Source organism: Mobula hypostoma, chromosome 1, assembly GCF_963921235.1.
Source record: "Mobula hypostoma chromosome 1, sMobHyp1.1, whole genome shotgun sequence".
In the NCBI taxonomy this organism is placed as follows: Eukaryota; Metazoa; Chordata; class Chondrichthyes; order Myliobatiformes; family Myliobatidae; genus Mobula; species Mobula hypostoma.
The window spans coordinates 134,899,497-134,914,730 of NC_086097.1; the positions used below are offsets into that span (position 1 = coordinate 134,899,497).

At 43.1% G+C, this 15,234-nt stretch overlaps 1 protein-coding gene across 1 annotated transcript in view; it reads left to right on the plus strand.

Annotated features, from left to right (window-relative positions):
• The first annotated feature begins 381 nt into the window (after positions 1 to 381).
• LOC134350623 (annexin A13-like) overlaps positions 382 to 15,234 on the plus strand; it is a 56,297-nt gene continuing 41,444 nt past the window's right edge. The window contains exons 1-2 of the mRNA XM_063056106.1: positions 382 to 511; positions 9,415 to 9,490. Of these exons, the coding sequence (XP_062912176.1) occupies positions 497 to 511; positions 9,415 to 9,490 (91 nt within the window). The 5' untranslated portion in view covers positions 382 to 496. The remainder of the gene's footprint in view (positions 512 to 9,414; positions 9,491 to 15,234) is intronic.

Consider the following 15,234-nt stretch of genomic DNA (forward strand, 5'->3'; position numbering starts at 1 on the left):
GGACTGGATAGGGTGAAGGATCTCTTTCTGTGCTGTAGTTCTCCATGACTCTATGACTCTAATTGGAAGAGATGACAGAGATAAGGATGATTAAGACAATGGAGGTGTTTGAAAATGAGCTGTTTCAAAATTGAAGCTTTGCTGGACCTAACAAATACGGATCACCAAGCACAGGGTGACAAATCATGCAGATATCGATGATAACAACCCAGGTAATAATTTTCTTGCTTGATGAATGAAGCAATGCTTTACTTATCTTTTGAAACTGACGTGAATAACCTGAACTCTGCTTCTATTTGCCTACGCATCTTGAAGCCAAGTTAACATGTCAGGTATTATGTGAAACTTTTTTTTTATCACTGGACTCCATCCCCTGTACAGCAAAGGCACACCCAGTCATTGGAAAGGTTGGTTTTATTGCAGATTATATAAAAATCGCACCACAAATTTCTCATAGCTCACTGAGCTGCAGAAGGTAGACAGAGACAGAAGTGAAATGGGGAATACTCACGTAAGTAAATATACATCCGGCCTTAGACAAAACCTATTGGAACGGGCACTATGTCTGAATTTCCCGATTCTGAGATTTGCTCAAGTGTTTGTCTCCTGTAAGCCATTTAAATCAAGTTGGAAACTTCATGAAGTATTCCAAAAAGATTGTTAAAGGTTTTATTGATTATCATTGATGCTTGGCCTCTTCATGTTTTTCATGAGTCCTATGTTTTAGCCAGCTGTTAGGGGAGTGGATGAGTGTGGTGGTATCACAAAACACTTTGCAGCCAATGAGACTGGATAGGATTTTTAAGGCAAACTTGCATGTTACTTTGCTGTTGTTCCTTTCCGTGCCTTGTGGCACATCAGGCGGCACCCTTGGCATTTTGTCTGTTTTTTATGAGGCCACGTTGCTAGCTCGACACTCAACCCAGCGCGGATGGAAAGCGTGCAAGGAGACAGCTAGATCTGAACTCAGGAGCACTTGCCTTGAAGTCTGGCACTGATACCACTACACCACTGGCTGACTTGTTTTGCTATGAACAACCCAGCATAGGCGGCACACTGGCCGACGTAGTAGAGCTACAGCCTTGCAGTGTCAGACTCCGAGGTTCGATACCAACCACTGCTGATGTCTGCATGGAGTTTGCACATTCTCCCCGTGACCACCTGGGTTTTCTGTGGGTGACAAGCAAAATTGCTCTTTGGAGGGGATTGTGCCTGACTTGCTGAGTTCCTCCAGCATTTTGTGTGTGTTGCTCAGGATTTCCAGCATCTTGTGGTTATGATTTTCTATGGGTGATCTGGTTTTCTTCTAGATCTCAAAAACATGAAGGTGAGCAGTTAATCGGCCACTGTAAATTGCTCTGAGTGTGTAGATGAGTGATATATCTGGAGGGAGGTGATGAGAACGTGGGGAGATTAAAAAATCCATTAAAGGTGAAATTGGTTCAAATAGGTGGTTGGTAGTCAGCACTGATTTAATGGGCCAAAGGGCCTGTTTTATGAATGAAAAGTTCTTTTGAAAAATTAACTGCAGTATTGTGGAAAACATGGAAATCAAAAATTTTTACTCAACAAGCTCCCACAAAAATCAATGCTATGACAATCAGATTAATGGCCTCGGGATGTTGACTGAGTAATAAATGTTTCCCTCTAATGAACACCATTGATGACTTCATTTCTTTGAAAATGTGGAATTATTGGCATCTACTTGAAGAGGGCAAAAGGTCCTCAATTTCCCGCCACTGTAAGTTCTCTGCATGACAGTGTGGGTTTCCTCCAGGAGCTCCAGTTTCTTCCCACAGTGCAAAGATGTACCGATTGATAGGTTAATTGGTCATTGTAAATTGTCCTGTGATTAGGCTAGGCTTAAATCGGGGTTGTTGGGGGGCACAGGTCAAAGTGCCACAACGGTCTATTCCATGCTGCATCGCAATAAAAATATAATTAAATAATCTCAAGTGAAATGTGGTCACTCTGACAATGTAAATCCCCTTCATTAATGCACTGGATTGTTAACTCAGTAGGTTATGGATCGAGACTTCAAAATGATTCAAAAGCAAAAGCACTGACTGGTGAATCACCATCAATGCGTAAAAATGAACAAGTTAAATATTATCTCGGAATGACTCAACAGCACTTGGATGTCCTGAGTTAATATATCTCTTCATGGTTCGATATCCAAATTTCCATTTTCAAAGATGTTTTCATTCCTTCAAAGGATGCCATTTTTTTTCATTTGCAGCCAGGATTCAATTGCTCGTCCCCACCTGAACCTTGAGAAGAGAGTGGTGAGCAGCTTTTATGAAGCACCGCAGTCCTGGAGGTGTGGGTATACCCACAATGCTGTGAAGGAGTCCATTTCAGGATTCCGAGCCAGCGACAGTGAAGGAACAGTGATACATTTCCAAGTCAAGGTGGTGTTCAACTTCCAGACAAGGGCTGTTTCACGCTTTTGCTTCTCTTGTGTTTCGAGCTAGTAGAGGTCAGGGTTTGGAAGGTGATGGATGAGGCATCTTGTTGATTTGCTGCAGTGCATCCTGTAGATGAAGATGACACTATTAATTCCCACCATCATCTCCCTGGTGACCCTGTTCCCCTCATATCAACGCATCTCCCCACAGCTGATAATAAGAGTCAGCCCAGCAAAGAGCATCCATACCGACACCATTTGATGTGCCCCTGGCTGGACACAGCCCACACATGATCTTCCAGGAAGACCTGAGCTATGGTCACAACCCCAGATGAATGCCAGGTGTAGCCTCATTCACGTTGGAGCCAGCACCAGGAGATCTTGGAGGTCACCACACTCATACTTCTGGGTGCTGCCAAAGCCTTGGTCACCAAGGGGAGCAGGAGCATGGGTGACGGGGAGGAGAGAGATGAAACACTAAATCATTTGTTTACTGTGTCTTTAACAACAATAATTTGTTTTTACAAAGCACTGAAGTGAGTAATCCGTTTGTAGATAAGGCAGCTGAAACAAAACTATTTTCATCAGTGATAAGCAGATTTACAGATTACTTAACATTAGTAAAACGATAAACTTTAATGAGATAAAGTATAGAATGCTGATAGGGCTGCTTGATGGCTCATTCGGAAGGGGTGTGCCTCCAGGAAAGTTTGGGAAAGATTGAATGGAGAAGCTGGTGCAAGAGGTTTTGGTTGTGGATATTTATACCATAACTTCAATGTTCACAGTAAATATATTATCGTATATATATGTCACTATATACAACCCTGAGATTCATTTTCTTGTGGGAATACTCAATAAATCTATGGAATAATAATCATAACAGAATCAGTTGAAGACCAACCAACTAGGACATTCAAGCAGAGTGCAGAAGACAAGAAACTGTGCCAATTCAAAAAGAAGAAATGATAATAATAAATAAATAAGCAATAAATATCCAGGGCATATGAAGAGTCCTTGAAAGTGAGTCCATTAGTTGTGGGAACATTCAATGATGGGGCAAGTGAAGCTGAGTGAAGTTGTCCCCTTTGGTTTAAGAGTCTAATGGTTGAGGAGTAGTATCTGTTCCTGAACCTGGTGGTGTGAGTCCTGAGGCTCTTGTACCTTCTTCCTGATGGCAGCAGTGGAAAGAGAACATGTCCTGGGTGGTGGGGATGCCTGATGATGGATGCTGCTTCCTTGTGACAGTGTTTCATGTAGATGTGCTCAGTGGTGGGGAGGACTTTGCCTGTGACGGACTGCTCTGCATCCACTACTTTTTGTAGGATTTTCCATTCAAAGGCATTGGTGTTTCCATACCAGGCTGTGATGCAGCCAGTCAGTGTACTCTCCACTACATATCTATAGGTTCGTCAAAGTTTTAGAAGTCATGTCACGTCTTCGCAAACTCCTAAGGAAGTGGAGGCACTGCCATGCTTTCCTCATAATCGCACTTAGGTGCTGGGCCCAGGACACAGGTTCTCCGAAGTAATAACATCGAGGCACTTAAAGTTGCTGACCCTCTCCACCTCCGGTCCTCTGATGAGGATTGGCTCATGGACCTCCAGTTTCTTTCTCTCGATGTCAATAATCGGCTCCTTGGTCTTGCTGACACAGAATAAGAGGTTGTTGTTGATGGACTACAGAACCCCAAAGCCACCCCTACTCCCCTCCCCGCCACGCACAAGCAGCAGCAAAGCATTGACTCTCTCCCTCTCCAGTTAATTCAGCAAAAAGGAGCAGCACCCTCTACCCACCAAGCAAGCAATAGCAAAGTCCCCAAGAGACACCATGACCTGCAGTACAAGACTAATCGTTCAGCTGACAATTCGACATACCACAGGCTCTCTCTCTCCCCCTAATAAAGGGGCAGAGAGGTATCACTCAGTGGAGGGTGAGATATTGACAAAACAACTCGCTGACTTATAGCTTTGAAGTCTGCCGCGTTGTGTTTTTCCCCCCCGAGTGCTCTGACTTGAGAATCAGCAACAAACTCTCCCCATCAACAAGAGAGAGAAAGGGTGATCCAGGTACAGAGCCCTCCAATGTCCTGTTCTGTTTTCTCCTGCGACACCTCATTCAGCAGCACCGGCATAGAATCGGCTCATCCCCAGGGCTGCGAATCCTCAGAACCCCGAGGGCACGCTCGTCTTCTAGGCTGCGCTCTTGGGATACCGGCCAGAGAGCTCCTGTTCTCATTTTTCTCTCTCCTATTCTCTTTCAGCAGTTCATGATAGTTGAGTACTCAGTCTTACACCCTAGAAAAGGAGGATATGCAACAATAAATGCTCTAGTTAAATGCCAGGAATAGACTGAGATGAAGTAATAACTTTCAACAATTGGATTCTTGACCTGAATTCCAGCAGGCCATGTACTGAAAGAAGATTCACCCCTACCATATTATCAGCTAATAAAGTAACTTGTGGTATCTGAGTCAACAAAATCTGATTAGTGTGTTAGACACTGCACGGTACAAAAGCATAAAGCAAGCTTTACAACCAAATTACAGAAAAGCTCTCACAGAAGTGTTTACCAAACAGCATGAGCATTCTGGTGCAACAAAAATGAGTTGTCCAGGTTGCTTGTGATCAGTGGTTGTGAACCCATGGACCTTTTCCAGAATGTAACGCGTCCTTGGCATTTTTTTTTTGATGACACCCATGTAGTCTTGTTTAAACTTGGACGTCCAGTCACGTAACAACGTCTGCACTGTGTATAATCTGTGCTGTATAAAAAGATGTTATGCACGGTAGAAGATGCAAGAGATCATTTACAAGGATGTTGATGAAAGGAGGTGTCCAGGATGTAAAGTTAGGCCACAAGTGGGCAACCAGATTATAATGCCTCCTCCCGTTCCTATGCTTGTTAAGGAGTAATGAGCCTGTAGAACTTCTCCCCGGTTACGAGAGTATAAAGATATGCTACTGTATGGTGGTATGGAGGTTAAGTTACTGTACTAGTCCATAAGACAATGGAGCAGAATTAGGCCATTCAGCCCATCAAACCTTCTCAGCCATTTTCCCTCTCAACCCCATTCTCCAGCCTTCTGCCTGTAACCTTGCAGCCACCCTTACAATTAGAAACCTATCAACCTCCACTTTAAATATACCCAATGACTTGGCCTCCACAGCCATCTGTGGCATTGAATTCCACAGATTCACCAGCCTCTGGCAAGAGAAATTCACCACACCTCTGTTCTAAAGGGATAAATTTATATTCTGAGGCTCTGCCCTCTGGTCCTAGACTCACCAGCTATTGAAAACACCCTCTCTATATCTACTCTGGGCCTTTCAATATTTAATAGGTTTCAATGAGATCCCTCCTTATTCTTATAAACAAAAGCCAAGTATAGGACCAGAGCCATCAAATACTCCTCATATGTTAACCCTTTCATTTTCAGGATCATTCTCATAAACTTCCTCTGGACCCTCTCTAATGTCAGCACATTCTTTCTTAGATAAAGGGTCCAAAACTGCTCACAATACTCCAAGTGTAGTTTGACCAATGCCTGATAAAGCCTCATCATTAGATTGTTGCTGTTATATTCCAGTCCTGTCAAAAGGAATACTGATGTTGCATTTGCCTTCCTCACTACCGCAGGGTAACCTGCCAGGAATCGCTAAGTACCTTTGCACCTCCATTTTCTGAATCAACTCCCTGTTTAGAAAATAGCCTATCCCTTTATTTCTTCTACCGAACTGCAGCTCCAAACTCTTCCCTACACCGAATTCTATCTGCCACTTCTTCGCCCGTTCTCCTAATCTGTCCAAGTTCTTCTGCAGACTCTCTACATCCTTAAAGCTGCCTGCCCCTTCGCTTATCTTTGATCAAATCCACCATGGGAGCTGTGGAAGTTTAAATTCAAGTAATTAAGTAAACATGGGATCTAAAATAAAGCTGATCTGAGCCAGTTTCAATGATAACCATGAAATTTTGCTGTGAAAACCGAGGAGGAAACCTGTTTCCTCAACAGATTTGGCCTCTGTGTGACTGCAAATTCACCAAAGTAGTTTTCCCTTAGCTGCCTCCAGAAATGCATATTAAATACACAGGTGTCGGCATCTCACAAAGATATATATCTAAAAAAAAACTAAGAGCTATTTATGATTAGAAGATTCTTATGACAGATATAAGGGGGATACTTTATCTTGTGGAGAAACTTATTCACTATTAAGATGAAAAACAACCCTTTCCTCCTAAGTAGGTGGAGACAAAAGTAAAGCCTGCTTCCAGAGAGAGCATTTACAAGGATAAAAGCATGAGAGAGGTTGTAATCCATCTGTCTGCTTCCCTGAGTGATGTTTAAATGCTGGATAATCAGACATAATGTGTAGAGTTAGCTCAACCACTTCAGAATCAAAACCCAAACCAAGTTTATTATCACTGACATATGTGACATGAAATTCGTAGCTTTGCAGCAGAAGTACATTACAAAGACAGAATTATCATAAATTACAGAAGTAAATAAATAATGTTAAACAAAAGGAATAAGAAGATAGTGTTCATGGATTTAAGGACATTCAGAAATCTGATGGTGGAGGGGAAGGAGCTTTCCCTGAATCTCTGAGTGTGGGTCTTCAGGCTCCTGTATCTTCTCCCCCAATGATAATATTGAGAAAAGGGCATGTTCCGGATGCTGCTGCATTCTTGAGACACCAACTCCTGAAAATGTCCTTCGTGGTGGGGAGGGTCATGCCCGAGATGGAGCTGGCTGAGTTGATAACTCTCTGTGGCCTCTTGTGATCCTATGAAATGGAACCTCCTTCCACACCACATGGTCTGATGAATGAGACATTGTGTTCCCTTTTATGCAATTTTGTGCACCAATAAGGGTTACAGTATGATAAGTACAAAGGAATATAATTAAGCTGACTTATATTGTTCTCATTTATCCTTGCAATATGCTGATAGGGTGCAACGGAATTTGATTGGGAGGGAGGAAATTTGTATAGGATTGAGCTTGTGATTTAATAAGAACATGAACCTAAATGGACCTTAAGCAGGAACAAAAAGAATCATAGAGTGTTGGTGCTTTTTAGCTGATTGGTCTTACCACCCACCTCGGAAAACACAAAGTGAAATGGAAGCAAGTCATTCTCCAACCCAAGAGACTGCCTAAGAAGTCAAAGACATCTCTTGGTCCAATAGGGACTTGGAGGGATTAGGAAGATTAAACCAAGCCAGAATTTGACTGAAAGGAGACGGGAGAGAGTGTTCCAAGTTTTTTCTTTGTTGGGATAAGATTTTGAATGATTTGTAGTCATTAGTCATCTTTGATCCTCAGCTGTTGAAGTATGCATTTACATTATGATGTACAATTCTTTACATCTGTAGGGGACAACAACAAATTATACTTAACGTAGCAAACCAACCCAAGATACTTCTTGTAGTGGGCTTCTCGGGTATTAAATTAAAACCCAATCCAAACCTATCCTGACCATGACCTTTGTTCTCTTCATTCCTCCTGCTCTCTGCAAATTAATCACATTAATTTTCAGAGCTAACAAAAGTCTTAAAAACTGATAAAACTCTACTTCTTGCTCCAGAAATGCTGCCTGACAGTCCAGTAATGCCCATTTTTATTGCAGATTTTCATCGTCCACATTTTCTTGCTTTCCAGTCATAGCTAACCCAAACCTAGCATGACTATGGGCAATCTCAATCCAGCTTTGACCGACCACAGCCAATCCAAATCCAACCAGACCATGACTAATCTGAACTCTACCTAAGTGAGGCCAAACCAAATACAACCTTAGCCTACCAAGGCCAATCAGAACCCAACACAACTATGGCCAATTTGAAACTAGTTTGGCCATGTCCAATCTGAAGCTGATGACCACATCAAGCCGAACCCAATTTCAGTCAAAAGACAAACTATTGGAGTAACTCACTGTGTCAGGCTGCATCTGTAGAGGGAAAGAGGCTGTCAATGTTTTGGGTTGAGACCTTTCATCGGGACTGAAACAATTGAGGGTAAATAGCCATTATAGAAATGTGAGGCTATCTCCTCTCTCCTCTTTACTCCTTCAGTCTAGATCATTCAAATTCATTGCTTTCATGTTCATATATATACAGTATAACTACCCAATGAAAATTTGCTTTTTGCAGCAGTAGCACAGCATATTCTAAGATGAAGACACACATAAGTTAACATAAACTTAATTAACATAAATTATATGAAAGATCTCGACCCAAAATCTCAACAGTCCATTTCCCTCCCCAGTTGCCCTCTGAGCAGTTGAGTTCCTCCAGCAACTCTCTTTTTTGTTTCAAATTTCAGCATCTGAAGTTTCTCGTGTCTCCAAGGCCAACCAAAACTAACCATGGCAAATCCCTCCCACCTTAACTACAGTCAATCCAAAGTTGACCCAAGCTCAAGGACATAATTTTTAGCACACCCAACCTGATCACCACACTAAACATAGCAATCTGTTTTTCATGTGAAGTCATCCCAACAAAGTCAGAGATAATATGGAAAAGACTCACAATTGCTGAATTTTATTGATAAAGTACTGGGCCATTTATACCAATTCAACTTACGTCCTGTTAGAATATACTATATACCCTGCCCAACCTGAATCTAACACATGTAGTTGAATCCTGCTTGGCTCACGTTGGGCCTGGTGGTTCAGCTCTACTTTCTGGTACCACCAGTTTAACACATTAAGAAAATGAGGCCAGTGGGCCAGAAGCTTAACAGAAGAACCCTGCGAATTTTACCTCCCAGACAGTATCAATAAATGAGCCACCACCTTACACATTTACAGCATGGAAACAAGCCTTTCAGTCTGTCCTGCTGCCTATGTGGCCAGAGGCAGCACTGCTTCTGAGGTGGAACCAAATAGGAGTGGATTAGGATTCTGGGAAAGCTTTGGATAAATGAGTGTAGTTCCCTATCCCTTTCTCATCGTTATCATATAAACCCTGGTGCACTTAAGGACGTCATTAACTGATGTTTTACTTTGCAGACAAGTGCTCAATACCACGTGCACTTCAGCGAAGAAGAAGATGCCAAGAGGATCAGAAAGGCATGCAAAGGAGTAGGTATGCTGGGGTTGTTGGGTGGCCAAAGAATTGGGGGGGGGGCGGTGTTTGTGGGGAGGTGGTGTGAGGGGTCATATGAGAGGAAAGACTACAGGGAAATAAGTGGACAAGCATGATTGATGTGATTGCTCTGAGACCCAACATGACTGAAAGGGGCAAATAGCCATCGTCTAAGGAAGTATGACAATATGACATTTATAGAGATGGCATTCCTTGATATCAGGACTTCCCAAAGTATTTTACAGTTCAAAAAATTTAAAGTGTTTTTTAAAAAATTTATTTCCTTCTTACATCTTATCAGTCTGCCTACCTTGGGCTTTAACACCACAGAGCTGCCTGTGGACACCGCGGTCCTGTCTCTGACAAATTACAAACAGGCCACACTAGTGTATTACCTGAAGGAATGTGAATTGACTTTGGTTCTGTGTTTTCCACTACCAGGAGGTTCAGGAACCAAAATTGACAGAGGAGGCAAAGGAATATATTTGTGAATTTGCAGCCGTTTTGACCAGAGGATGGTCAGTATATGGAATGAACTGTTCGAGAAAGTGGTTGAGGAAGGCACATTGACAATCTTTAAAAGGTACCTGGACAGGTACATGGATTGGAAAAGTTTAGAGGGAATGGGCCAAACCTGGGCAAATGAGATTATCTTAAATGGTAATCTTGGTCAGCATGAACTAGTCAGGCTGAAGGGCCCATTTCCATTCTATTTGATTCTATGACTTGATGACTATTAAATAGAGGCTAACAGAGTGACTCTGAGACACTCTTCCTCAGCTTGTGTCCTAAGACAACAAGCAGTGGTGTGCTTCAAACCCAGCTGGACATGATAAAGGATACTCAATAACAGTTCCTGACTGACAATAACACACATACTCTGTAGCCATCGGATGGCACCAACCATATCCAGTATGTATCGTTAGGTTGCCTAAGACTTTTGGACAGTACTTTAGTAATTTTATGTATTGCATTGAATTGCTGCAGCAAAAAAAAACAAATTTCGTGACATGTGTGTGTGCTGATGAACCTGATTCTGATATGGGTCTCTATTATATACTGAGAGTGGGAAGGGGGACCCATGCCAACCACGAGGACAACCTATATTAATCCCATTACCTCACCATTGGCCCAGCCCCTCTAGTAATTTCCTATCCAAGTATCCATCGAAATGCAAGAGTATTTGCTCCTTTGTTTGTCTTTCTGATCCTTTTGGCAACTTCCTACTCTCAGAAGTGCACTTAGTACCGAGCATTTGTCCAAAAATCAAAACATCAGTGACTAAGTTTTATAAGTACACCACACTTAAATGTCCAGAGCCATGCTGCCAGAGTCCTAATTCGCCCATGTCTGGTCCACCTCAGTAGCAGTGCTGCCTCTGGGCATATAGGGTACATAGGTACAATAAGAAGCACACAAATGATGGGCTGAACAGCCTGCTTCCACTACAGCAAACCACTCCAGAGGACGTAGTGGAAACAGGCCGTTCAGCCCATCATTTGCATGCTGCTCATTGATGTTCATCATTGCCTTACTCCTCAGACCTCCTTCAAATTTCTCCCCTCTGATCTTAAACCTATGTCCTCTTGTTCTAGACCCCTCTGCTCTGGGAAAAGACTTTACCCATCTGTCCTATCCATGTGCCTCATAGTTTTGTAAACCTGATGAGGTTATCCCTCGACCCCCTACATTTCAGTGAGTAAAAGCCCTGCCTATCCAATCTCTCCTTACAACTTTAGCCCTCCATCCCAGGCTACAGCCTGGTGAATCTCTTCTGCACTCTCTCTAACACGACCATATCCTTCCTGTGCTGATCAGAACTGTACACAATACTGTAGCTGCAATCCAACCAATTTATTGGTATTGGTTTATTATTGTTACATGTACTGAGATACAGTGGAAAAACTTCACATGCCATCAATACAGATCATTCCAAAATTTCAGTTCTTTGAAGTAGTATAAGAGAAAGACATTAACAGAACGCAGAATATGGTGTTACAGTTACAAAGAAAATGTAGAGCTGCTGACTAATAAAATGCAAGAACAATGGCAAAGAAAAGCAGGATCAAAAGTTCATCTTTAACATAAAAGAAGTCCATTCAAGAGCCTTATAACAGCAGGATAGAAGCTGTCCTTGAGCCTGGTAGTGTGTTTTCAAGCTTTTTTATCTTCTGCTAGGGAACTTCCAGTTTAAGATGGAGCTACTGAAGATGGCAACAGCTTAATAATGGTTCAAAAAGCAAGAAGTACAACTAAATGCTTTATTCATAATACCTTTTCAGTGTTCCAGCTGTTCTAGCTGCTACCATCTGGGAATCGGTACCGCAGCATAAACAGGTTCCAGGATATCTTCTTCTACCAGGCCATCAGACTGATTAATTCACACTGATACAATTGTATTTCTATATTATATTGACTATCCTGTTGTACATATTATTTATTACAAATTACTGTAAATTGCACATTGCACATTTAGACAAGTTTAGACAAAGACATAACATAAAAGATTTTTAATCCTTATGTATATGAAGGGTGTAAGTAATAAAGTCATTTTAATGCAATTTTTCTGTGGAAAATAGTGATAAACGATCACTGCAAACAATGAAGAGATGAGAGAAGGCAAGGCTGACTCGAGGGTCGAAACGTGCGATGCAATATTGGAGCGAGGTCGAGATGGACTTGAATGTGCGAAGCGGAAGAATTTAGGAGGAGCCCATCCACCTAAACTGCGAGTGAGGTTTGATCAACCTAAGGGCAGGGCCGATTTGGAAAGACCGGGTACGGGCTGGAAAGTGGCGGCGCGGTACAGGCCCAGAGAATACCGGGTCTTAGAGCATGGAATGACCCATGTTTGGACAATTTAAACACCAGGCCAGATGAATTGAACCTCCAAGAGGACCACAACCTTGTCAAAGTGTTTGGGGGCTTGCCTACCCCAGTGACCCAGAAAGCTGTGTTGGCTGGAGTCAGGGCTTTATGCTTTGGCTCTTGGTGGGGTCACCCAGGCCAAACAGGTCAAAGGGTAGAGGGCAGACTAAGAGTGGTTCACCAGAAATCTAGGTTCGGGGGTTCAGCTCAGGGCTAACACCCCTGACAAGTAAAACAAAATTGTTACAGAAACAGCGATGAAGAATCCCTCTACATCTGAGTGCGATAGAATTCCTGTGTCTCCGCCTGGAAGTTGCATGACTGACAGCAGTGGAGATTGAGCAACCGACACAATGAAGGAAGCCCTGAATTATGCCAGAGATGGAGGACCTTCATTACTGCCGTAAATGCCAGCAGCGTAATGGGCAGTGGAGAGAGATGGATTGAAAAGGCAGGGTGTTGGGACCAGAGGCAAGTGTCAGGCTGGTTCTTCTCGCTGCTCCACAATATTTACTCTGCTCTTCGCTGCACTGAGGCTGAGGCTGAGGCCTACTCAGGCTGCAAGCTCCACTGTGTGATGAACTGAGGCTGAGGGTGTCGGCCTGCTCCAGGCTGCTCCAGCTTCATGTCTATGGACTCACTTTCATTCTGAATGCTTGCTTTTATTGTTAACATGATTTGTGTTTTTTTCTCTCTCACTGCGTATTGGATGTTTGTTGGTCTCTTTTTAATGGGTTCTTTTGGGTTTATTGTTTCGTGGCTGCCTGTAAGGAGACGATAATTTATACATTGTTTGGTAATAATGGTGCTTTGAACTTTGAACCTTGAACTTTGATTAGGTTGGCTGCTTTCCACTGGGTCTTTTCCTCAGGGTTGGGAAATCAAGAACCTGAGGGTATGGGTTTAAGGTGAGAGGACAGAGATTTAAAAGGAACTTGAGAGCAACGTTTTCACCCAGTGAGTGGTCAGTATATGGAATGAGCTGCCAGAAGATGTAGTCGAGGTCGGTACATTAACAATATTTGGACAGAGACATGGATAGGAAAGGTTTAGAAGGATATGGGCTAATTGCGGGCAAGTGGGACTAACTTCAGTGGGACTCTTGGTCAGCATGGACCGGTTGGGCTGAAGGCCCTTTTCCGTGCTCTGTGACTGTGTCTCCAAAGTTATTGCTGAATCTGCTTCTTTTAAGCAACACATTCTGCATCACAGCAAACTGCCGCTTTAAAAATATTGAGGCAGATTTCCACCTTCTTCTTGTGCACAGGTATAACTGAAGCCTGCTTGAAGCAGGTGGGTACCTCAGACTGCCAAAGCAGGAGGTTAAAGGTCTCAGTGAACATTCCAGCCAGTTGATCTGCATGGTTCTTTCATACTCGACCAGGTGCCCCATCTGGGCCAATGCTCTCAGTGGGTTCACCCTCTGAAGCATGCTCTCACATTGGCCTCAGAGACTGAAATCACAGGGTCATCGGGTAGTGTGGAAGCTCGTGAGTGTTCTGTCAAAGCAAGCATAGAAGACATTGAGCTCAACTGGGAGCGAGGCCTTGTTATCACCTATGTCACTTGGTGATTCAAGTTTGGTTCAGAATTGTCTCTTTGCATGTGAGATGGCTTTCTGGAGATCATACCTGGACCTCTTGTATCTTAGTTGTTGGCCAGACCTGAATGCCACTGATCTGGCTCTCAGCAGATTATGGAACTCATGGTCCATCCAGGGCTTCTGGTTGGAGAGGGCTCTGAATGATTTTGTGGGGAAACACTTGTCTACTACAGTTTTTATAACGTCTATGACAACTGTGGTACGTTCAGTCAGATCTTCTGATGAGTCCTTGAACATGCCCCAGTCCACCGACTTGAAGCAATGCTTCAGACATTCCTTTGCCTCCCATGACCACCTCTTTGTTGTCCTAATCTCTGCAGCCTCTGCCTGGATCAGGTAGGAGGTCAGCCAAGTGATGCGATGTCCCAAAATGCGGTCCAGGCATGTAATTGTTGGCATTTCTAATCATAGTACAGCAGTGATCGAGTGTATTAGAATCCCCGGTGCTGCAAGTTATTTGCTGATGATAACTGGGTCGAGATTTTTTCAAACAAGCCTGATTGAATTGAATTCATTTCTTACATCCTTCACATATATGAGGAGTAAAAATCTTTACGTTACGTCTCCATCTGAATGTGCAATGTGCAATTTATAGTAATTTGTAATAAACAGTATGTACAACAGCACAGTCAATATAACATAGCAATACAATTGTGTCAGCATGAATGAATCAGTCTGATGGCCTGGTGGAAGAAGCTGTCCCGGAGCCTGTTGGTCCCGGCTTTTATGCTGCAGTAACGTTTCCCGGATGGTAGCAGCTGGACTCAGGTCCCCAATGATCCCTCGGGCCCTTTTTATACACCTGTCTTTGTAAATGTCCTGAATAGTGGGAAGTTCACATCTACAAATGTGCTGGGCTGTCCGCACCACTCTCTGCAGAGTCCTGCAATTCAGGGAAGTACAGTTCCCGTAACCAGGCAGTGATGCAGCCAGTCAGGATGCTCTCAATTGTGTTCCTGTAGAAAGTTCTTTGGATTTGGAGACTCATGCCAAACTTCTTCAACTGTCTGAGGTGAAACAGCGCTGTTGTGTTTTTTTCACCACACAGCCGGCATATACAGACCACGTGAGATCCTCAGTGATGCATATGCCGAGGAACTTAAAGCTGTTCATCCTCTTAACCCCAGATCTGTTGATGTCAATAGGGGTTAGCCCTTCTCTATTCCTCCTGTAGTCCCCAAACAGCTCCTATGTTTTTGCAACATTGAAGGAGAGGTTGTTTTCTTGGCACCATTTCATCAGGGTGATGACTTCTCCTCTGTAAGCTGTCTCG